Source organism: Camelina sativa, chromosome 20 (assembly GCF_030686135.1).
Source record: "Camelina sativa cultivar CO46 ecotype springtype chromosome 20, ASM3068613v1".
Classification (NCBI taxonomy): Eukaryota; Viridiplantae; Streptophyta; class Magnoliopsida; order Brassicales; family Brassicaceae; genus Camelina; species Camelina sativa.
In genome coordinates, this window is record NC_141899.1 from 13,487,833 (window position 1) to 13,511,662 (window position 23,830).

At 37.7% G+C, this 23,830-nt stretch overlaps 4 protein-coding genes and 3 pseudogenes across 6 annotated transcripts; 4 read left to right on the top strand and 3 right to left on the bottom strand.

The window, feature by feature from the left end:
- Window positions 1-718: 718 nt before the first annotated feature.
- Window positions 719-1,855, bottom strand: LOC104770762 (uncharacterized). The gene is made up of 2 exons (XM_010495220.2): window positions 1,361-1,855; window positions 719-1,289 (listed from the first exon to the last, which is right to left on the bottom strand). The coding sequence occupies exons 1-2, from the start codon at window positions 1,656-1,658 to the stop codon at window positions 904-906; spliced, it is 684 nt and encodes a 227-aa protein (XP_010493522.1). The 5' UTR covers window positions 1,659-1,855; the 3' UTR covers window positions 719-903.
- Window positions 1,856-2,180: 325 nt separating this feature from the next.
- Window positions 2,181-3,879, bottom strand: LOC104770763 (uncharacterized; annotated as a pseudogene). Its single transcript, XR_015593396.1, has one exon. The product of XR_015593396.1 is annotated as an uncharacterized LOC104770763 (transcript).
- A 430-nt stretch (window positions 3,880-4,309) lies between these two features.
- On the bottom strand, window positions 4,310-7,814 carry LOC104772510 (BAHD acyltransferase DCR). Its single transcript, XM_019242509.2, has 2 exons — window positions 6,927-7,814; window positions 4,310-5,531 (listed from the first exon to the last, which is right to left on the bottom strand). Exons 1-2 carry the CDS (start codon window positions 7,380-7,382, stop codon window positions 4,584-4,586), a joined length of 1,404 nt encoding a protein of 467 aa, XP_019098054.1. The 5' UTR covers window positions 7,383-7,814; the 3' UTR covers window positions 4,310-4,583.
- A 2,161-nt stretch (window positions 7,815-9,975) lies between these two features.
- On the top strand, window positions 9,976-11,184 carry LOC104770764 (uncharacterized). The gene has a single exon (XM_010495222.3). It carries the CDS (start codon window positions 10,197-10,199, stop codon window positions 11,082-11,084), a length of 888 nt encoding a protein of 295 aa, XP_010493524.2. The 5' UTR covers window positions 9,976-10,196; the 3' UTR covers window positions 11,085-11,184.
- A 2,620-nt stretch (window positions 11,185-13,804) lies between these two features.
- LOC147918814 (uncharacterized) lies at window positions 13,805-14,707 on the top strand. The gene has a single exon (XM_087503720.1). The coding sequence runs from the start codon at window positions 13,805-13,807 to the stop codon at window positions 14,705-14,707; it is 903 nt and encodes a 300-aa protein (XP_087359846.1).
- A 577-nt stretch (window positions 14,708-15,284) lies between these two features.
- Window positions 15,285-16,079, top strand: LOC147918815 (pentatricopeptide repeat-containing protein At5g62370 pseudogene; annotated as a pseudogene).
- Window positions 16,080-17,867: 1,788 nt separating this feature from the next.
- Window positions 17,868-20,317, top strand: LOC104770765 (alpha-humulene/(-)-(E)-beta-caryophyllene synthase-like; annotated as a pseudogene). Its single transcript, XR_015594107.1, has 6 exons — window positions 17,868-18,052; window positions 18,160-18,869; window positions 18,953-19,171; window positions 19,267-19,405; window positions 19,490-19,738; window positions 19,822-20,317. The product of XR_015594107.1 is annotated as an alpha-humulene/(-)-(E)-beta-caryophyllene synthase-like (transcript).
- The last annotated feature ends 3,513 nt before the right edge of the window (window positions 20,318-23,830 follow it).

The window sequence follows — 23,830 nt, forward strand, 5'->3', positions numbered from 1 at the left end:
TGCCACAGTGTTTTACAGAGAAGTTGCATCCCTGTCACAATGAATTAACAATAAACTTTTATATGACTTAAAAATAACATGCGTTTTAGTTACATGTATTATCGAACATGTCTCCAAATCAGTTTTGGTTTGTTTCTAAGCTTTTTGTATTATCTATTTCAGCTTGATGATTTGCAAGGCATTGGACTTTCAGCAAAACAGGTTAGCTTATCATCATCGACTCCTTCAATTTCTCTTTTTTTACCCTTTTGAGTCAGAAATCTTTCAAAATCTCGTCTACAGAGAGTATCCTAAACCCAAAGTCAACCTTTAAAACAAAAATCAAACAAGAGACATCAGCAAAACTGTTTCGATCATGCAAAATATCACAGTTTACTTTTTTTAATCCACAATTCCATTTCGCAATTTCACAAACTCTGTTTAATTGTTGGACCTTTCATAACCTGTGATAGAGTTTTGTGTAATGATTGGACTTTTGCATTGACATGTTAAGGGCCGGGACTGCTTAAAAAAGAGATTGGGGATATTTACGATTAGTCGAAGGATCTGAAGATATTTATGATGGTTTCAAGAGATTACGAGGAGGCAACACGACGTTGCTCCTACTGAGTTCGAAGTTCTATATACTAGGCCAAAGTTGTTGAATGTGTAATTTGTGGTGTCAAATACTTAAATTAAGTTTGTAATCGTGACTTATTACTGTTGAAAGATTTGCGTATGTATCAAGAGTGAACAACCTTTTCATTGTTTTAGTGGTGAAAAAATAACTCTCTCACCCCACTTAGTAAATTATTTAGACAAAAAAAAAACTTTTACCCGATCGAGACATAAAAGACACAAAAGCAGATACACTTATACATGTACCATGGGAGTTTTCTAAACCAGACAATGAATACAAACCATTCAATTATCTTTGTTATCATCGGAGAAGTAAATCTCAAAAGAGCGAGGAAGAAGCACAGGCAACAAGAAACCAAACAGATTGTAAAACCACATCACCGTGTTCACCGACGCAATGGCTCTTCCTGCGTATACTCTCACCGAACCACCGGGACGCTGAGTATCCGAGAATTCTGCTTTAACCCAATCCAAAAGCGGGTAAAGGCGATAAATGTTGTAGAAGACAGGTACAAGACTAGCAACTGGAGTTGAATACTTGTCGGAGAAACCTATAGGTTCTATGAACACTTGACCTGAGAGGAGGAATAGATGCGGTGCGACGGCTCCAACGCCGTGAACGTCTCCACGGTATATTCCATCTCCGACGTAGCAGATAGGGAAGAGTAGACCTAAGAGAGAGTTTGATTTATTCATAAGGAAAAATATAAAAAGAAAACTTAGAAGAAATCAGATGAGTAACCTATGATGGCAGTGCCGAGGAAGTAAGCTCGAAAGAGTTTGCTTTTAGGTGCGAGTCTCTTCTTCTGCTCTGTTTGCTTGCGAGGATAGGCAAATCTAGCCATGACCACAAACAAGTAGATAGTACACAATATTACAAACGCTATGTCTTGGATTCCTACGAATCCTTTTGCGGCTAGAAAAATCATGAGGGCGAGAAACACAAGCTGTCTTTTGCGGCTGATGAGACCATGCTTCTGTGGCGGTGGAGAAGGTTTAGAGTCGGCGAGATCATGCTGCTCTCGTATCTCTTCCGACATTGGAGAAGTTTTTTTTTGAGGTTTCAAAAAAGTTGTTAAGAAGCAACGTTGAAAAAGAAATGAGAGAGTTTTTTTTTTTGGTTTGGTGAGGTAAGATAAGAGTATATAGATATGGAGTGGTTAACCTTCTCTGTCTTCTTATCTATTTCTGGGCCTTACAATTTATTAAATATGAGAAAGGAAAAAAAAAAAAAAAATTGGAGAGATTAGTATTAGGAATGTCCATATCTGTAACGGAAGATTTGATTTGACTCAAATCTCTCCTCTGCTTTATTTACAATTACTGCACATATATCTTCCCTTTCTTGTGTATTACTCTGTTTATAAATCGTATCCTTATACTCAATAACAAATTATCAGTTTCTACAAGATTATAATTAGTGTTAGGTGTTTTACTTGAAATCTCATGTTTTAGAAGATTTTGCGACCACACAAAAAAAAAGGTTAAAAACAAATTACAAGACTAACTTTGGAGACAAATAGTAAACACACCCTTAATTGCCAAAACGACAGTAAGTGTTCTTGTCTGAAAACTGTCCTTATTTAATTGTTTGACTCCCTAAAAATGTTTCTTTACAACAAAATTGGGAGACTGAACACATATCTCATGATACAAATCAACAATAACCAATCTTTGAGGTTTGGAACTTTTTCTTTTCTTCACAGTGCTATCTAATCTATTAGACTGCTATCTCCAGTGAAGATAGAGATCAAATCATGTGAGACACTCTTATGCTTCTCCACAAAAAGCTTCAAAAACTTCAGCTTCGGACTCGTCAAAACAGTAGAGATCGCAGGGACTTCATCGATCAGCCCTTTCGTAACAAGAACTCTGATTACATTACACCTAGGGAAAATGAACTTCTCCAAGCTGAATCCAAGTACAATAGGTGTTGAAGCCACAACTTTCAAAGACCAACCCATCGTCTTCACAAGAAACTCAGTCTTCTTCTTAACCGAATCCGCAGCTAAGCCAACGCACTGAGGATGTCGCTTTATGATCATCGCAAACTCGTCTTTAGTGAATCCTAGCTCGAGAAAAGTCTCGACTGACTTCACTATCTTCTCCTCTGAAGTGCCTACGCATTCAGGGTACCTTTTAACCATCAAGCGTACCTCTTCCTCCGTTAGACCAACACGTTTCAAAGTCTCAAACGTTTGAATAATCTTCTTCTCAGAGTATTTTAACGAGAAAGGCCATTTCTTGAAAACTGCCCAAACTTCATTCACACTAAGTCCTAACTTTTTATAAGCATTCACTTTCTGATCTATTGTCTTATCACTAAGCTCATAGAAAACATACAAAGCATTCACAAACTTAGGACTAGCCGGATCAAACCCTAACTCAACGATCTTCTTAACCGATTCTTCAAATCTTTCTTTACCACAAACCGGTTTAGCTCTAGAGATCAACAAGTTTAACAACAGTCTCTGAGGCACTCCCATTTCTCTCAAAACCGATACGTTTCGAGTTCGATTGGTCTGCTTGGAAGAAGAAGAAGAAGAAGAAGAAGAAGAAGAAGAAGAAGAAGTGTTATCTTGATCTTGTAAGATCTCTTTGACATAATCATAGTAATGACTAATCCATTAACCTCCACTCTTCCCCAAGATTTTAGGAACTTTGGAAACAATCTCTGTAAGCTCAGAGCTTGAAGCTCCGTTAAGTTTCAAGAAATGAAGCTTAGCACGAAGAGACTTCTCAGGATTCTCAATAAGGAAACGTGGGTAAGTAGCGATGATACTTGAGATTTGAGAGTTTGTGAATCCGTAGCTTCTTAGAAGTTTCAGGACTGAATCTGGGTTACCTCTTTTGTCGAAACTGGCTTTCATTGAGATTGATTCGGCGAGTTTTGTAGTTAGTCCTAAGGAGTCGATAAGGTAAGAGACTGTGAAAGTCTTCTTTTTTCTTTCATCTTCAAGACTCAGCAGATCTTTGTTGGTGTTGGTGGTGGTAGCGATAGTAGAAGAAGAGAAGGGTTGAGTAAAAGGAGTAGCTTTTGTCAAAGTGCGCCATTGAGACCTTCTCCCTCGTTGGAGTATTAATGAAAACATGAGTCGACACCAAATGCGAAACAAAGGCTTTCACTCTCGTCGTCGTCTTGCTCTGTTAAACGGACGACGACGGCTGAGAACAGAAAACAAGGAGAAGTTTTGATTTTAGGGTTTTGATTTAATTAAAATTCAGTCACAAAACAAATTTAACAATATTTATTTTTGCTGTCAAATTTTGTTTTAACAATTGAATGATTTTTTAAAAAATTATACATTTTCAACCATAGATGTTATCGAAACAATTTTTAATTTGTTTAGTTTTTTCTAATCGAAACAATTTTAATTTTTAATTGAAATCTCCCAAATCTTACACACGATGGTTTAGTTTTTTTACTTTTTTTAACCGATGTTGGTTAAACCTTAAGATGCAAATGCAATGTGATCTGTAAATCATCAGTAGAATCATATTCATCATCGAAAAGACCAGTTTTGCCATTTTTCATAACTTCCTACAAAATCTCAAGTCATGTTCACAACTTAATTAATACACAATCCTGTACTTTTCTCGTTATTTAATTTGTAAAATCCAAAATGTAAATGGCATTGAGACTTGAGAGGATCTAATGACTATGTTAAAGACATATTACAAGTTCATGAAGTTGATAACACAAAATCACTTTAAAACCCATGGTCCAAATACGACAACTCCAAACCAAACACTACAAACATAATCATACAAATACCACAACGGCAGCATCCTTGCTGATTATTATCAACACCACAAGCGCAAATTATTACCATACTTGATACTTCATAACCCACAAGGCTTTTCACTCCTTAATGAAAAAAATTAATTAGCTAAATTAACCAAAAATCTGGAGTTTTTGATTAATTAAACTAATTAACCTTAATAAAACTAAAAAAAAAACACATTCAAACAGCAACCCCGTTACCATTGCCATTGCCAATGCTATTGCTCAGCTCCTCACTCAATAAAAACTCTTTGCTCTTCTCAAGCTTCTCCATAACCGAAGCTTCAAGAGTAATCTCCACATCGATACTTATACCACCAGCTTTGCCTTGGTACAAATACATCATCCCATTAAACCGGTTGTTCGACCCGCTCCTAACCGTTTCCGGTTTTCCCCAACCGAAATCCACCTCGTAAACCTTAAACCTCGGCGAGCTCCCCACCGCCACGCAGTTCACTCCGGCGTCTTTGAACTGAAATATCTTCGGCGATTTCTCCCACTCGTCGTTACGCGCGTCTATCGCACTCGCGTCGTGTGCCACGACCGCCTTTTGGATCACCGATGCTCCGAACTCCGGCCCGTGCGCCGCCAGTAGTCCCGCCGCGGTTCCGGTGAAGATCGCCTGGATCAAGTTTCCGAAATATTCCTCCGGCATCGGAGGATCGACGCGGCGGCGACAGTCGGCGAAGACGGTGAAGACCGTTATCTCCTCGGGTTTGAGCCCACGCGCTAAGGTGACGTGGCGCCAGATGTGGGAAGTGAGTGACTGGAACGTTGAGAATGGTTTCGAACCGTCGGATGGGATTACCGAATTGGCTCTTGACTTGATCGTGCGGACAGCAGAGTCCGAGAACCTGAAGATCTTCTCCACCAGCTTCGCCGGTTCCGCTGCGGGAGTAGCCGCGTCGTCTCCGTTGGAGGTTGCGTTGGGGTCCTTTGGAGCAGTGAGGTCGAGCTTCACGCGCGTGTTACGCGCTTTCGCTCGGTCGAGGAAAGGTTGTGTTGAGATGGATTGGGCTCCGCGACAAATCTCGGCCCATGAGCTCATGAAGTGCCATGTGGCAGTTCCGTCTAAAACTGCGTGGTTAAAAGCTAGGCCCATCGCAATTCCATCTTTAAGCTTAGTCACCTGTTGAACAAAACCAAATAAAATTTTTGTCGAGACATGAGCCAATATGAATCTTTTTAATTTTTGAAATCGAATTATATGATTGGTCACTAGACGATAGCTTCGAGACCAGTTTGGAAAAAATCATTGACTATCTCAACGACCACACCTGTTGAAAAGCTTATACATTGAATGCACATTTAATGCGTAACTTTTCTATATTTGGTTGTAATGAAAGTATCGTATACAAGTAAGTTACGTGTGTGTATTATTATACGTATGAATACGTTGAATTATAAATCTTTTAACAGGAAATATGTTTTATCAAGAGTGACATTACGAGTGGTGATGACTTACTTATAGTTATCAACGTGGAACGATCGATAAAAGAAAAATGAATGTGAAACGTATCTTAGTAGTTGAGATGCATTGGGGATAAATCGACCATCCTGACCATCCATATTTATTTAGGATATTGATTGATAAATGAAAATTAAATTCTCCAATGTGTACTAATATATATTACCTTACTTAGTACTTTTATCTATTGAATTGAATATATTTTGTACCTAAGTGCATGGCGTTGTGATTTTTGTCCCGCAACTCACCAAATTAACAACATCCATATAACGTGGGTGACTGAATGTTGTATTTAGTGGTTGTATCAGTTATACGATTTTATCTTCTTCTTTTTTTTTTTTTTTCATAAAAAAAACTACACAAACAGTTTGCAGTCAAAACATTTGAAAAACAGAGCTTCTCAAACCATTGACTGACTACAAATAATAATGTGTAGAGCTTCACAGAGATGAACATGCACAATTGCACATACACATATTATAGCTACACTACCTATATACGTGCGTATAGTCAAAACATAAAAACATGCATCTTGAGCTTTCTATAAATGATTATTTCTTCACATACAATAATCATGTGAAGCTCAAATTTGTTAAGTCGTATAGAGTTTTTTTTTTTACCACTTCGTAGTATACAATCTATGAATCTATAAAGAAGAGCTAATAAATGTGAATAATTTTCCCCATCTAACTTGTGTGAATCAAAATTAAAGTCAACATTTTAATATACGTGCTATATTACTTTTTTTTTTTTTTTTAATCTTGGTGGAAGGATGGGTGCACACTTATGAAGTTATGAGCAATTTTTATTTTTGCTTTTCTTTCTAGCTAATTATCACGTGATGTTACTCCTTAAAATGTTAATATTTTATTGACGGATGGTTCAATAAACATTTATTAAAAAAATTATAGTATCACATAACATGCGTAAAGTTTAAGTAAACATATATAACAACATAGAGATGGTCACGTAATTCAGATGCCGAGATCAGTACTAGCAATCTAGACATCTAGTTGTGATTTCTTTCGTCACTTAAAAAGATTAAAAGAATTATACCTGCACTGAAAGGAGAGGTCTGCTAAGTCCTTCCAAGTTCAAGATCGCATTGTAAGGAACCAAGTCCTTGAACATAGCCGTTCCGTCCTCAGCCGTCAGATCATCGATTGTGACTTCATCAGCATGAGCTACCGAGAACTCTACGCCGTTAATCTCTGTGTCGTCGGCGTCGTACTCAACACGGAAGACTCCTTCGTCGTCCTTGGCCAGCTTACCGGCGAGCTGATAGAAGTCTTCAAGAACCAAACCCAAACCATCTTTGAGCTTCTCCACGACATCGTTTGTGAAAGTGGCTTCCTCAAGATCTAGAAGGTTCTCGAACTTGTAGAGGAGAAACTTCTGATTGTAGTAGAAAGCAAGGTAAGGAAGATCAAACGTGGTGAGGAGGAATTGCTTCTTCCCTAGTACTGGCTTTGTTGGTTTCACATGTGTTTTGCTCATTATCTTTATCTTCATGGTTGAAAGAAAGATTTTAAATTAGCCTTGGATCAATTTGTGTGTGTGTGTTTTTTTTTTTTGGTGATGATCACAAGAAAAGTATTGATTAACCTTTTTTTCTTTTGCGGTGAGGCTAGAGTGATGAAGAAAGAACTGAAAGGCTGTGTTTTATAGCTAGAGATATGCTGCAGTGTGTAGTTGGGTTCGGCATTTAAGGTTTCATGGAAGTAGTTGTGATTCAATTAATGACTCAATTAAACTCTACTTCCATAAATCTGTTTGCATGAATTGTTAAGTTTGAGTCATGTTTTAGATTTAGGGTAGAGGTTGAGAATTGAGATACAAAAGTAATGATGCTACAGGTTAGGACACTATATAAATGCCGATAAAGATGGTAACAAAATTCAAACCAAAGCAAACTAATTAATTGTATAAATTATGGACTGTACCTGTATTAACAAAAATCCTAGACTTTTAATTGTGTCCACGACCTTCACCTTCATTTTAATAGTTTTTTTTTAAATAAAAACTTTAATTCAGATGTTTTATGACTGCCATTTAGTTAACCTGATTTTAATTGCTTCTTTTGGAAAATTAATATCGTTACCAAATATTTCATTAAATTTATAAGAAGATATATCAGATCTGACAACCGTTATCATGTTAACAAATGTGTGGTTTAATTTGGTAATGAAACAAAATTAAAATTTCCAATTTTTAAAAGGATTAGGTGAAGTTGCTGGGTTTTCTTAAATGATTTTCCTCTTAACCTTCTCAGCCTCTATAGTCTATATGAATGTATTTATATTTATATGGAAAAAGAATATACTTTATTGGATTTTCAAGGACTTTACTTGCCATATTTAGTTAGTTGGTAAGTGTAACTATGGAAGTTGGACAGCGACTTCTCCGGCTAATAAACTCTTATGGTATCTACTGATTGTATGTATTGTAATTGTTGTATGTATCCGATGCAAGAATACGTCGCTTTAGAGAATTCAATAACAGTTGACCCCCAAAAAAAATGCAATAACAGCAGACCAATTAAAATTTAAGAAGACAATGATAACAATTAACAAGTGTGACATGTTGTGTCTTACAAAAACAAGGAGTTTAGTAGCCGACACTCGATCGACTGTGTAACATTGTAAAGTATTTGTTAGTTTGGTTGTGACGATGAGCAAATTAGTATTGATCAGAAAACCGAACTGGTTTAGAAAGTTGTGTTGGTGTAAATCAATTTATTTAGTTTGCCAAAATTTGATTGATCTTATTGTTGGTTAGAAGATGGACTCATCAAGTTTATTCTGTATTTGGTATCCAGTGGTTTGCTGGTAGAACCATAAGAATTGTTGTCGCTACGGACATACAAGAGTTTTGTAGCACAAGAGAAATGATTGTGAAGAAGATGTTGCTATTGCATTTGGATGATACGGTGAAAGATGACAACGGTTATTTCGTATTCACATGGCATGGACCACCATAGCTGTTTGCTGCTATGTTGTAAAGGCTTGGCCAGTAAATTTCAATAGAAAATTTATTTCAGAATTTGTCATGTTAGAATATATTGTCTAATTCTAATTATATTGTAGCTATATAACGTCATGTATAACTCACCATCATCATCAATGAAGTTGCATAGCAGAAAACCAACTTCGCCTAAGATATTGAACAAAAATATAGCCGCTACTAAGACATTTAGTTTAAGTTTTTTAAATACAATGAAATATCTTAAAATACTACAGAATTAGTTTAAAACTCTTAAAAAAAAAACCCATAAAATTTAGGTCTATGGAGGATCTTCACATGCATCCACTTACAAAGCTAGGCACTTGCGTTTACACAAAGTCTTAACTTTTTAAAAAGAGCCTTGCTCATTGCACCGACGTTTGGTAACTAAAATTCACATGTATCTTTAATTTCTAGCTAAAAAAGGTCACTAGATGTTCTTGATTGTATATAGAAATTGAAATTCACAATTACTGCCCAACCAACAATCTACAACACAAAATATTACATGTTATCTGATCCACACGAGCGTATGGGTCATTAAAGATGCAGCTGGTGTCTTTAAAGTCGATGGAAAATAATACGAATAGATGGGGGACACTTGCTGCAAAGAAAGACAGAAGGAGGAACCAATGATAGAAGTCCCCATCTCTTACGATAACTTTTGATTTGGATAACTAAATTGAAGAATACATTTTCGCCTGGAATTTACCTAGATTATTCATTTTTAATGGCTTAATAAATAAAAAAACAGTTCGATTGGGTAAAATGATTGTGTAACCGTTGAAACCAAGTTCCTCACAATGAAGAGTTCAGATCTTTTAAGTGAAGAGTGAAGACTTCACACATATTCAAAAAAAAAAAAAGAAGACTTCACACGGTTCTGAAATGATGTTGGCGTTATTAGCACCAGCTCTATCAGTAAATTTGTACCAAACGTCACAAGAGACCCGGTGGTTCATGTCTCTGAAATAGCCCATTTCGAATGTATGGCCCGATACTTTTAAGATTGGCCGGCAATAATATTGTATACGCGTAGTAGACAATAGATTGAACGTGTTGGCTTATATCTTCCAGGCTAAAATAATTTTCTCATAAGCAATTAAGCATATTTCAAGACAACGAATCTTTTTGCATTCCGTTAAGTCAATATACAAATTAGTTAAGAAATGTATATATACTAAAGCAGTTGCATGTTTATGTTATTTTTTTCATGCAAAATAGTGGGGACAAAAACGTAAAACAACGAAGAGAAATGGTCCGAAGGTTCTTGATATATCGTCATAATATCAATGGTCCTAAACACTTATTATTGGTCTCCAAATGTTATCTTTTGGTTCGAGCAAAGTTCCAATCTCACCCTCTACAAAAATGTCGTCCCGTGTCCAAGAAGCAGAGGTGACGATCTCGTCGGCGAGAGATACCAAGAACGTGAACTGGCGCAACGGCCCACACAAGCCATATGCCGTCGTATGGATCGATCCGAAATACAAATCCTCCACGAGAGTCGACGAAGACGGCGACACATGTCCAACGTGGAACGAGACATTTGTTATCCCTTTGCCTCCGCACGAAGACGATTGCGACAAGGTCTACATCGACATCGTGCACGCAGGACGTGAAGAGAACACAAAGCCTCTCATCGGCTCCGCTCATCTCAGCCTCCGTGATGTCATTGGTTTGGACGTCCCCGTCGTGAAAACCCTCGAGCTCAAACGTCCATCTGGCCGACCTCACGGCAAACTCGACGTCACAGTCACCGTTAGAGAGCCTCCGTATCATCCGGCTCCAGGATCTTACCATGCGCCGCCTTACGGTCATACTCACGCGCCGCCTCCACCTTACAGTGACCCATACGCGCCGCCACCACCTTACGGTCATACTCACGCGCCGCCACAAACGGTTTACAGTGAGCCATACCCGCCGCCGCCACCTGTTTACGGTGAGTCGTATGCGCCTGCGAGGTATGGTGACGCTGCGTACGGACAGTCGGGGTATGGAAACGCGCCGGAGAAGGGGAGCAAGTTCGGTGGGATGGGGACGGGACTGGCGGTTGGTGCGGTGGCCGGAGTTTTGGGTGGGGTTGCGTTAGCGGAGGGAGTGGAGGCTGTGGAAGACAACATAGCTGAAAAGGCAGCGGAGAAGGTGGAGAATGATCTGGATTCCGGAGAAGACGATTATGACGGCGGCGATGATGACGGAGACTTTTAATACTCATGATCCTAATGTAATCTTTTATGATAAATAAAGTCCTCAATGTACTTTGTTGCAAAAACAAATAAAAAATGGGCTAATAACTTCCACTGAAGCATTATCACAAGTGTTGTAGCTAGCAAAAATGTGGCGCCAATTGTTGCGACTTAGGAGATGGAATGTGCCACTTAATTTTGGCTATGAAGGATCAAGAATGCTAGGCATAGGCACGGTTGCTGATTCAATCTCTTGGGGTTGTTGAAAAGATATGATAGCTAGAGTGCTCGTAGCCACAATGAAAATATTAGTAGTAGTGTTCTAGTCCCCGAATTGTACTCAAGAACACATATTTGTCAAGTCAGTTTGTCACGGATTGTATTACTAAGGTAAGGCCAAACTCGAGCCCATTAAGAGTTGAACCTGAAAAGATATGATATCTAGAGTGCTCTCAGCCACAATGAAAATATTAGTGTTTTAGTCTCCGAATTGTACTCAAGAACACATATTTGTCAGTCAGTTTGTCACAGATTGTATTACTAAGATAAGACCAAAGTCGAGCCCATTAAGAGTTTAACCTTCAGCTCATGAAGAAGGGCCGGAGACTAATCCAACTTAACTCATTCACCTAAATTTATCCTTGATTTACAGATTGTTAGAATAACGAACAAGAACATCGACCTAACTCTCACTGTCTCACAGCAAACCGAATCGTCATATTGGTGTCCCATTAGATATGTCTGAGAAAGAGACGACCACTTATTAGGTTTATGAAGGATAATAATTCACTGAGTACTACTCCTTAATTTAGTTTTCATATAAAAAGAAGATTCCATTGGTTTTTCTTTTATAAAAGATTTCTTTGGTTCAATATGAATGAAGTACATTCGTCTTGGCAAGCTTTTGGAACTACATGGGATTAAGTTTTTTCTTCTTTTTAATTTTATGATATATTATTTTCAATCGTTGTACACCATTTTGTTAAAAACCCTTCTAAGGTATCCAATGTATATATATATGTTCAAAACAAAACCCCATGAATTGAGAAACCTAAAAAATAGAAGGAAAATATATAAACTTGAAATTCTTTTTTTGTTGAACATTGCCTAATGGATTGGTTTAGCCTTGTGTAGTTGTCGATGGTGGGAATCGCTCTCTCATGGTTCGCTCAAGTTGTCGGTTTTGAGCGAGTTCAACAAGTTGGAACAGATGATATATATGTTTTTTTTTTCTTAAAGTGGAAACCATGGATGGATACCAACTTGTTCCTGTTTGTTTGCATTATTATTGGAGTAAAATCACCAAAACCGGTTTCGCAGAGTGTTGATGAAAACGAGCATTTCTTCATCATAACTATGAATTATGGAAGGAAGGGAGACCAACTTTATTACTGGAAACTGTAATACATAGTTTCATATTACAACATTTCTTAGGGTAAACAAAAGTATTATATAGAAAATCCCCTAATTGACGTTAACCCCACCCTAAAAAAAGTCTTATACCTAGCATTGTACTCCCCTTAGACCCCGAACTCGCTAATTGGACAACGAGACTCTTGCCGTCTTGCTATGTGATCAACAGATGACTCGACTCGACTCGTTGATCGGAATCGAGACATATTAACAGCTTAGTCATATTTGTATGCAAGTACCACATACAATCCTAATTCTGTTTCGATACATAGAAGTACAATTTGAAGTTTTAAATATTATATGTGGTCCATGTTATATATATCAGTCAAAATAGGTATGAATTAATAATATGCGATTGATGAAAGTGCAAAAAAATTAAAAAAAATTGCATGAGTCTATTGGACGGTTTAATATTGTTTTTGATTTGATGAAAAATTGTAAGGATCTGAAAAAACTATTTTTTCTTGATATTTTTAGGTTTAGTAGTAATCTTCTTTGCTAGAGTTTCCTTTCGACACGAGAATTTCATGGCAAATAATTGGTGGTATTCTGACGAAAAAAGAGTTTTAAACTTTTGATTGTAACAACGTTAAGTCGAGCTAACTGATAGCAACTATCAAGCAAGGATATTTATACTATATATGATATTTAGACCTAAGGTTATCTCCAACGGGAGGTTTTAAGATGAGGTTTTAAAGAAAAAGGGAGAAAAAACAAATCAGAAAATGTGTAATTAATAAGAGCTGCCTCTAATTAAAACGGACCAAAAAAAAAACTTTTTTTCTCTCATACACGGTTATCAAGATACTCTCCGCAACCAAGCTACCCGGCGCCGGTGAGGCCTTCGGCCGCCGGCGTCGGGACAAAATCGATCAATCTCTCCCCCAGTTTTTCTCTGCTTTCTCTAGTGTAGCTCTGTTTAAATTTTTTTCCCAATTTGTTATCTTTTTTAACCCTTCCCAAACCCTAACAAAACCTATCTCTAATCACACCAGCGAAAACCGTCTGTGTCCGCCGATCTGCTACTCACCGGAGAGAACCTCTTCACAAAGCTCGGACACCAACCGTACTCTCTCCTCACCGTGGTTATTTCAAGCGGAACTAGGATTCTCCCCAGTGGACCTAGGTTCCATCGCCGACCCAAACCGAGGTCACCGGCTATTCCCGCCGATCTTTCAATCACTAGAGTTGCGCTTTGCAGCACAAAACCCTCCATTAGTCTCGGGAAGCCGCCACATCTATGTTTCATCTTGGCAATCGGGTTCAAAGTTAGGATTTTCCCTAGTGGACCTAACTACCAATGGCGACTTTTACCACAGATACCACACGATGCCGCTGCTCTCTCACTCACCGGAGAAGTCTCCTGCACCGCAGACCTCGCTGCAGCTCTCGGACGGCGACCTTCCTCGATATCCTGTGCGGTGCTTCCTGCTGAAACTAGGGTTATCCCTAGTGGACCTAGTTTTCAGCTTAGGCCCATTAAGCCAAAAAAGCCCTGAGGTCATCAAATCTTCTCAAACGGACATCAATAGCATCTCTCAGCCCAACTCCTCACCGCATATGAATCGCCATTGTCTTGAACTGATATGTTTCCCGATAACTGATGGTCGAAGACTCCATCGGCGAAAGGTAACACCAGCTCTGCTTTGGCTACTCATACATCCTATACAAAACCTGGCTTTAGATGTTTTTAGGGGCTTGTGGTTTGAGGAAAATTCAATATGGTTCCCTAGTTCATGTATCTCGATCTGTTCTAGCACTAGTGATAAACTTGGCTCTGATTTTATGCTCATTGACGAGTATCACTTAAGCTGGTCACCTGATGATTTAAAGCATCCTTTTCGTCCCACTCCTACCACTCGGATCCAAGACCATCTAATGTTTAGTGCGAATCATCGATATGATCCAATCCTTATGCTTTGTTTGGTAAAGCAACATTGTCCTGACTACAAAACCATAGTCTACCAACCGTTCGCTAAGAACACCTTTTCATCGTCATTAAGTCTAGATTTGACTATGACAAGTTTGTCTACCTTTGAGCTACTCATGGAAGACCTCTCAACAAACCTTGATCTCACATGGGGCAACCTGCTATCTAGCTTTTGCTCTAAAGCTCTCTTGGACTCTTTGTTGATCTATTTTATCTTACTTTGTTTGGCATTGGGGAATGCCTCTTTTGTTGTATGGTTTAAACTTTGGATTCTTGAATCCTTTTCCTTGTATTTCGTTTAGAAATGAATGAAATCAAGTGTTTGACAAAAAAAAAAAAATAAGAGCTGCCTCTTAGACCATCGCCACTCGAGTAACCACAGAGAATTGCTTTAAATAAATAAAAAAATATTATTTTAATGACAACCTTTAATTAGTTGACATCTGTCAATTCTACTTGAGAAACGGCACTTCCTGAAGTAATTTGAGTACCCGTTTCTCTTCTCTTTCTTATCTTTCTAATATTTTTAATTTTTTATTCATTAAATTTTTGAGAAAGTAACGATGGGTGGAGATGCCCTTAGACCATCTTTACTGGGAGATTCTCTCCCAGTTACTCTTATGTTTGGGGCCAAAAAAAAATTAAAAAACCCAATATTCAGTCCATTGAGCGGAGAAACGTTACTCCAGGAAGGATTTGAGCAACAACATAAGCAACGATACGTGGCATGTTTTGGTTGGTTGTCGGTTTAATTTAAATAAAAAAAATTGCCGTTTTCTTTTCCTTCTTTCGCTATATTTTCTCTTCTCTCTCTCGACGGAATCCCTAAAACTCATAGTGATTCACCTCAGCAGAATCCAATTCAGCAGTTCCAGGTTGATGTTAAAGGGCAAGGCTTTATGTTATCGTTTAGTGAAATCCAGAAAAGCTACTTCTTGTGCTCTTCCCTCTGAACCATCTCCCTCCACTTCAGTAGCCGCCGTCTCTGCCATTTCTGGTGACCACTGGTCTCGATGTTTGTCTTTGATAGTCAAACTTGGTGGGAGAGGTCTTGTAGACTCTGCTCGGGAAGTGATTAGCCGTGTTATCGATGGTTCTTCTTCTATTTCAGAGGCGGCTTTAGTTGTTGATTTCGCGGGCAACAATGGAATAGAACTCGATTTGTGTTGCTGCGGCGCATTGATAAGGAAGCTGGCGGATATGGGTCAGCCTGGATTGGCTGAAACTTTCTACAACGAACGTGTGACTGGAAATGGTATGGTTCCTGATTCGTCGGTTTTAGATTCAATGGTGTTTTGTCTAGTTAAGCTAAGGAGGTTCGATGAAGCTAGAGCTCATTTAGATAGCAGTATAGCTTCTGGTTATGTTCCTAGTAGAGATGCTTCTAGTTTAGTAATTGATGAGCTTTGTAATCAAGATCGATTTCTCGAGGGGTTTCATTGCTTTGAACAAGTGAAAAAGGGAGGCAGTGGTTTATGGCTTTGGTGTTGTAAGAGATTGTTTAAGGGGTTGTGCGATCATGGACACTTGGATGAAGCAGTTGGGATGTTAGATACTCTGTGTGAGATGACGAGAATGCCTCTACCTATTAATCTATATAAGTCTCTCTTTTACAGGTTTTGTAGAAGAAGAATTGCTGAAGCTTTTGCTAGTCCTCACAGGAGGAAGTTGTGAGTACTGGTACTCAAGGAGGTGGCCAAGAGACTACGGATGAAGTTGAAACGTGAACTGGAAGATGAAGATGATGATGTTGAATGATAAGAATAAGCTCCTGTTTCAGATAGATCATTTTGAGTTTACTTTTACTTCATTTCCATTTCAGCTTACACATTTGTTAGTTAGTTAAATTTACAAATCAGCTTACACTTCGAACAGGCTTTACAACTCTTTCAATTTCCTTCATTTCCAAACTTCTCTGATTGGATTATCTTGTGATTGCAGGATCATTTCCATTCAAGTTTAGTTTCTAATTTATTTGCAGAATCCACAATGTGTATAAGAAAACTCAAATCTTGTTGCAATATGAAACAGCAAATTGGGTCCCCAATATGAAAATGTTGCTGATTATGTTAGTTTAAGTTTGGTATTTTGGGTAAAGAACCAGAAAAAAACATTTTGGTTGTTATGTTAAAAATTTATTATTTAAGAGATTGAGTAACCTTTTTTGGGTTCTCTAGTAAAGGAATGATTTTGCAAAAATACTCTTAGGGTTGCTTTACTTAAATTAATATTAATTATATGATTAATTAATTTGAGAGTAACTTAGGAGAGGTACTCCACTAATAATGATGCTCTTATTGCCTCTTATTTAGTAACCTGAATTTTGCATAAGAGACCGTGACGTGTCACTTAATGGTTGGATGAACCGTTTAATATAGATTTTTTTTTGTTTACCCGATCTTGGTTTTTTTTCTTCCTCTCTCTCGCCGTCTGGCGAATCTCTCCGATTGCAAGAGTTGTTTCACAATCAGTTGGAATCGGAGGAAATTGAATTGTTTGGAATCAGAGAAGATTGAATCTGGAGGAGAATGAATCTGGAGGAGATTGAATCGATTGGTCATGGGAATTTCACTCTTTGACATTGATGAAGAGACTCGTGTGCTTCCTCCCTTTGAGGTGACTTTAAATGATTACAACTTTAAAGGGTTCTTACTTTTAAGGGTGTGGAACACTGATTTGGGATCTATATATGCTGTGGATCTGAGTTGCTCTGTTTACAACTATGTTTTAATTCATGTTTGCGGTTGATTCCATGGCTGAGTTTCAAGAGGCATACTCGTCTGGTGTTCAGCAGAGGAAAGTTGCACACACTGGTTTAAATGATGTCTCTAGTAGAAGCCACGGAGTGCTTGTGATCTCAGTACATCTTATATTAATTCAAAATTATAAGAGCTCAAAAAATATAACCCCCATTGAGGTTGCCCTAACCTAAGACCATCCCTATTGCATAATTTTTGTTGGTATTTTAACATAAATTTAACTATAAAATATTATATTATGGGTGTCTCAAAAACAATAACAAATTCAATTAAGATGTTTTGAGGAAGATATTTTAGACATGATGTCTCACATTCTCCAAAAAAATTATCTTACAATATTATTATAACTTTTTAAGTTATATACATTAAAACATTTTTTAATATGTCTAATGGAGATGCTCTAAGGGGCCAAGTCTTATTCCCAACTCATATTCTTTGGCAGAGTGATTGCGTGGGACAAACTTATAACGAACCATTCACATGTTATACTTGCGGAATAAAATGACTTTTTTTTGTCCCTTAGTAAGGCACTAAAACGTAGCAATTCTCCTACGTAAGCTGAATAATACAATGTAGACCATATTTCTTAAAGCCAAAAAAATAAAGACCACTGATCTGTTTATATGGTGGAAAATCGTCCAATGCCTAAATCTTGAATATCGCAATGGTTTTGTTTTTCGAACATTTCTATATATAAGTGTATGGAACTTAATTAGTTGTATAGCCAAAGCTTAATTTGTGAAACCAAAAGTGATTCATTTATAATTAGTGAAAAAGTATTTTCTACCTGAAACTTTTAGCATGGGGAGTGACATCCACCGTCCACTAGCTGATTATTCTGCAAACATCTGGGAAGATCCCTTAACCTCTTTCTCAAAGTCTGACCTCGTACGTATATATATCCTTTTCATATTAATTACTTCATGCAGTATTTACTATTTGTAGCCTACTGTGATTGTTTTAAACTCATGACTCGATTTTTCATTGCCATATAGGGTAATGACACGTTCAAAGAGAAGCATGCTACGCTAAAGGAGGTTGTGAAGGAATCGTTTATGTCTTCCAAAGCGAATCCGATAGAGCACATCAAATACATAGATGCTTTATGCCGCCTTGGTGTCTCTTATCACTTTGAGAGAGATATTGTAGAGCAGTTGCATAAGTTGTCTGATTGTCCTGAATTTAATCAGACGATAAGACACGACGGGTGCGATTTGTACACGGTTGGAATACTTTTCCAAGTTTTCAGGCAATTCGGCTTTAAACTTTCTGCCGAATACACACTTTTCATGGTTTTCATTTAACTCAAAATTTTCATTTATTCACGTCAAGATGTGTGTGAGAAGTTCACGGACAAAAATGGGAAGTTCAAAGGACACTTGGTGGCCGATGCAAACGGGATGTTAAGTTTGTATGAATCTGCACAATGGGGCACTCACGGAGAAGACATTATTGATGAAGCTCTCGGTTTCTCACGTGCTCATTTAAAAGAAATTTCGTCTCGATCTAGCTCCCATCTCGCAGTTCGCATCAAGAATGCCCTGAAACATCCATACCACAAAGGCATCTCAAGGATAGAAACAAGACAATATATCTCATACTACCAGGAAGAAGAGTCGTGCGACCCAACAATACTTGAGTTTGCAAAGATAGATTTTAATTTGCTGCAAATATTACACCGTGAAGAGCTTTCTTGGGTAGCAAGGTAACTATCATGGCCACTCAATACATATACACATAATTGTCTTGCATGGATTGTTGAACTTCTTTAATTTTAAAATATTGAAGGTGGTACCATGAAATGGAGATTGAATCTAAAATAACATACACAAGGCATAGGATAACAGAGGCGTACTTGTGGTCACTTGGAGCATACTTCGAGCCTCAGTATTCTCAAGCACGAGTTACATTAGCTATTGCACTAATCTTATTCACAGCACTTGATGATACGTATGATGCATATGGAACAGTGGAGGAACTTGAGCTTTTCACAGATGCAATGGACAAGTACCACATTTGTTGATATATATAAACTTAATGTGTATTATAAAGTTTGATATTTTCTATGGTTTTGACTTATAAGATAGATGGCTTTAACGCAGGTGGCTTCCCGCTGCTCCTAATGGGATACCTGACAGCATGAAGTATATTTACCATGCAACGGTAGATTTCTATGATAAACTAGAAGAGGAACTTGAGAAAGAAGGAAGGTCAGGTTGTGGCTTCCATCTCAAGAAATCAGTTAAGACCAAAAAAAACAACTTTAAGCATCATTATGCTTACATGTATATATCCAATATAACTAACTCAACTCTTCACAATCAGTTGCAAACCGCAGCGAATGGATTTATGGAAGAGGCAAAGTGGTTGAAAAGGGATTACATTGCTACATTTGATGAGTATAAAGAGAATGCAATCTTGTCTTCAGCTTACTATGCCTTGATAGCCGTGACATTCGTGAGGATGACAGATGTCGCGAAACTTGATGTTTTTGAATGGTTAAGCTCACATCCTAAAATTAGGGTAGCTTCTGAGATGATCTGTAGATTCACAGATGACGTTTCCAGCTACGAAGTGAGAACAATTTAAGTTTGGAATCCTAACTATGTATGTACGTATTTCTCAAACTGAATACGTTTGGTATTTTGTAACTGCAGTTTGAACACAAACGGGAGCATGTAGCAACTGGAATTGATTGTTATATGAATCAATTTGGTGTTTCCAAGGAAATAGCAGTGGAAGAAATGAAAAACATTGTTTCAAATGCATGGAGGACTTGAACCAAGAGATAATGAGGCCTCATGCGTTTCCTTTCCCTCTTTTGATGCGAGTTTTTAACCTTTCCCGTGTCATCGATGTATTCTATAGGTACCAAGATTCTTACACCCACCCCGAGTACTTGAAGGAACACATCGTTTCTTTGCTCGTTGAAAGTATACCTATTTGAGAATGTTGTGGAGGTGGTTATTCCAATCCATTGAATGAATTCTCTAAACTATGATGGTCGAATTGTCATTTTTATATATGTTGTACGTTTGTTTGTATTTCTGGTAATAAATCCATGATTTCTCTTTGTATTTGTACTTTTATTGGTGAATTTATTGTTGTATGTTTATTTGTATTTCTGTTAGTAAATCCATTTCTCTTCGTACATTTACTTTTGTTGGTGAATCCACTTATATTTGAATAAGAATGTGCATGACTCGATTACATATGTATATGGTGTTTCTTGCATTCGAAAACCTCAAAGATTTATGAAAGCATGAAGACTTTGGTTGCTACAAGGTTGGTCTGTAGGACTCTGGAAAAGAGGTTCACACCTAGAAACCGTAACGAAGATTAAGTGACGTGGCTGTGTTTTTAGAGACTCTTTGATTAAAGAGCAAGTTATTATCATATCTATTAAGAAGATTTGGAATTATCCTTTAATAGGAAAGTAGGTCATAGGAGGTTTCCTATATATTATATTATTGGACAAACATGTTGTTTGGCCGTTCAAGAAGAATTTTAGAGAACTAAGCGAGAAAGCTTTTAGGGTTCTTAGGGATTTTGGTTAGATTAAGAATTGGTCAGTGGCAAGTCGTGTTGACTGTGTGTAAATCTGATTAAACATATCTTGTAAGATTTTTTAAGTGATTCTTAATAAGAAAAGAAGTTCTTTTCTATATTGGCTGCATCTTTGTTTTTACAATTGGTATCAGAGCAGTCAACCGACGAGAGCTCTATACTCGCTACAGGTTGAGATCTTGAGATAATGATGCAGTCGGGTAATGAGTTGATGATGCTTCAAAGGGCTGTGATTTTGGAAGAACAAGGTTATGGGAGTTGGAAGGTACGTATGATTCAGTTGATTCGTAATCTAGGAGAAGACGCATGGACGGCTGTTGAAGAAGGTTGGGAACCTCCTTATGAAAAAACTGAAGCAGGAGTTAGGATCACCAAGCCAAAGGCACGTTGGACAATCGATGAGAAAAACCGTTCTAAGTATAATGCAAGGGCTCTTAACGCCATCGTTGGTGCTATTGATGATGATGACTTTAAGCTTGTTCAAGGTTGTGAATCAGCTAAAGAAGCTTGGGACATTCTGCAGAAGACTCATGAAGGAAACTCAAGTGTCAAAAGAACAAGATTAGACCAACTTGCATCTCAATTTGAAGTCTTAAGGATGGATCCAGAAGAGTCAATTTCACAATTTAGTGCAAAATTGAGTGCTATTGCTAACGAAGCAAAGAATCTTGGTAAGATTTATAAGAATACCAAGCTGGTTAAGAAATTAATTAGATGTCTACCTTCTAAGTATGCAGCTCATAAAGCAGTTATGAGGGTATCATGCAACACAGACAACTTGAAGTTTGAGGATCTCATTGGTATGTTAAAATCAGAGGAGATGGAAGTTGCTGAAGAACTGAGAATTCATGATAAAGGAATTGCATTCAAGGCAGATGATAGGAGTGATCAGTTGCAAGAGATAAAAGATAACATGTCCTTGATGGCAAGAAACTTTGGAAAAGCCCTCAAACGTGTTGAAAAAGGACATGGACGAGGGTTAGCTCACTGGAATCAAAGTGCTACAGAGAGGTCTTGTTCTAGGCAAAATATATCTGAGAAAGAAAAAACTGATCGGAGAAAAGAGATTCAATGTCTTGAATGTGGTGGTTTTGGTCATTATAAACTTGAGTGTCCAATGGTTAAGCGCAAGGAGATGAAGTGCTTTGAATGTAAAAGGGTTGGACATTTAAAATTTGAATGCCCAAACATGGTGAAAGGAAATAATAAAACATATGTTAGCTTTAGTGATTCAGAATCAGAGAGTGATGGGGATGAAGAAGAAGGAGGAATGTTGAATCTTTTTGCATACAGTGCTAAAGGTGATATAGCTGATGAAAGTTCTGATGATGGTGAGGAAGAATCAATTACAAAAGAAAGCTACTGTGTTTTGTATGACAATTGGGTTCAGCTGTGTAATGAAAAGCTGTTACTTATCAAGGAAAAGCTGAAACTAGAAGCCAAAGTTAACATGCTGGAAGAAAGGAAGCCTGAATTTTTGATCGGTAATGAACTTCCTCCTAGTGAAAAGGAGCTGTTTGAGAGGAAATTGAAGAACTTACAGGAGATGTATGGTTTAGAAAAAGAAAAAGCAACAAGCCTAGAAAGAGAGCTGAATGAGAATCACAAGAAGATTAGGATGCTGAATAATGGTGGCAAGAAGCTTGATGAGATACTATCTATGGGAATTGTAGGATCTCAGCATCAAGGTCTGGGTTATCACAAAAAAGAGGCTGTTGAGTTGTTGTCTCGTGATAAATCAGTAAGCTTCGTTAAGAGCAATGTAAATCATGAAGCTGAGTCAAGTATTCTGGAAAAAGTGGTTCAACAGGAAGCCCCTGTAGCACCAATCATGAACACACGACATCAACATATATCTTCTTGTGAATGAAAAGGTTGGACTAAATCCAAGCGAGGACGAAGGATTTATGAATGCTTTCATTGTGGTAAAAGTGGTCATGTGAGATCTTTCTGTTACAAGTTTAAGAACAAGATCAAGGAGCTTTGGATGGCAAGAAAGTGTCTTATTGATCCCTTTCATTTTTCTAGAGTCTGGGTAGCTAAAAAGGATTTGTATAATAAAAATTTCGAGAATGATGAGAAAAAGTATGATCAATGTTGCAAAGAGTCTGAGGAAATCAACCTATGCTGCAATCTCTCAAAGATAATCTCTGGAGTTGAACCTGAGGTTCTACAGAAGCATGTTGCAGAACCACCTGTACAAGAAAAACTCACAGCTGAATGACCAGATCCAATAGTAATGATTGGAATGATGAATCATCAGGAGTCTTAGCTACATCTAAACAGTTGCAAGGTCATAAGAATCAGTCTGCTGCAGTTGCATTTGTTGAGCAAACCATTCGTCATGTTGAGCTGAATTCTCAAGGAGTGCTGCAACATTGTTTTGTTTCAAAGGTTGAACCTAAGAACATTATAAAAGCTTGAAGGCATGATAGGAAGCTTGTTTTGTCTCCCTGCATATATGTCTTCATCCTTGTTTTTATATGAATGTGCACTCACGCAGGGGGAGTATGATGAGATGATGATATTGGTGATGTTATAATTGAATATGGATGAGGTTTATGGTTTTGGAAGATTCGAGTACTATTCACATCTGGAGCTTGAGTTGTCACATTCAGATAAAAAGGGGGAGAATGAAAGCATGAAGACTTTGCTTGCTACAAGGTTGGTCTGTAGGACTCTGGAAAAGAGGTTCACACCTAGAAACCGTAACGAAGATTGAGTGACGTGGCTGTGTTTTTAGAGACTCTTTGATTAAAGAGCAAGTTATTATCATATCTATTAAGAAGATTTGGAATTATCCTTTAATAGGAAAGTAGGTCATAGGAGATTTCCTATATATTGTATTATTGGACAAACATGTTGTTTGGCCGTTCAAGAAGAATTTTAGAGAACTAAGCGAGAAAGCTTTTAGGGTTCTTAGGGATTTTGGTTAGATTAAGAATTGGTCAGTGGCAAGTCGTGTTGACTGTGTGTAAATCTGATTAAACATATCTTGTAAGATTGTTTAAGTGATTCTTAATAAGAAAAGAAGTTCTTTTCTATATTGGCTGCATCTTTGTTTTTATAATTTAGCCTTGGCCGTAAGCTGTTCAAGAA

Excerpts from the sequence above, each read along its gene's own strand:
- LOC147918814 (XM_087503720.1), top strand. The coding sequence starts at position 13,805 with ATGCCGCTGCTCTCTCACTCACCGGAGAAGTCTCCTGCACCGCAGACC.
- LOC104770762 (XM_010495220.2), bottom strand. The coding sequence starts at position 1,658 with ATGTCGGAAGAGATACGAGAGCAGCATGATCTCGCCGACTCTAAACCT. Across the intron at positions 1,290-1,360 it reads CCTCGGCACTGCCATCATAG|GTCTACTCTTCCCTATCTGC; the intron begins GTTACTCATCTG and ends ACTCTCTCTTAG.
- LOC104770764 (XM_010495222.3), top strand. The coding sequence starts at position 10,197 with ATGTTATCTTTTGGTTCGAGCAAAGTTCCAATCTCACCCTCTACAAAA.
- LOC104772510 (XM_019242509.2), bottom strand. The coding sequence starts at position 7,382 with ATGAAGATAAAGATAATGAGCAAAACACATGTGAAACCAACAAAGCCA. Across the intron at positions 5,532-6,926 it reads GACCTCTCCTTTCAGTGCAG|GTGACTAAGCTTAAAGATGG; the intron begins GTATAATTCTTT and ends TTTGTTCAACAG.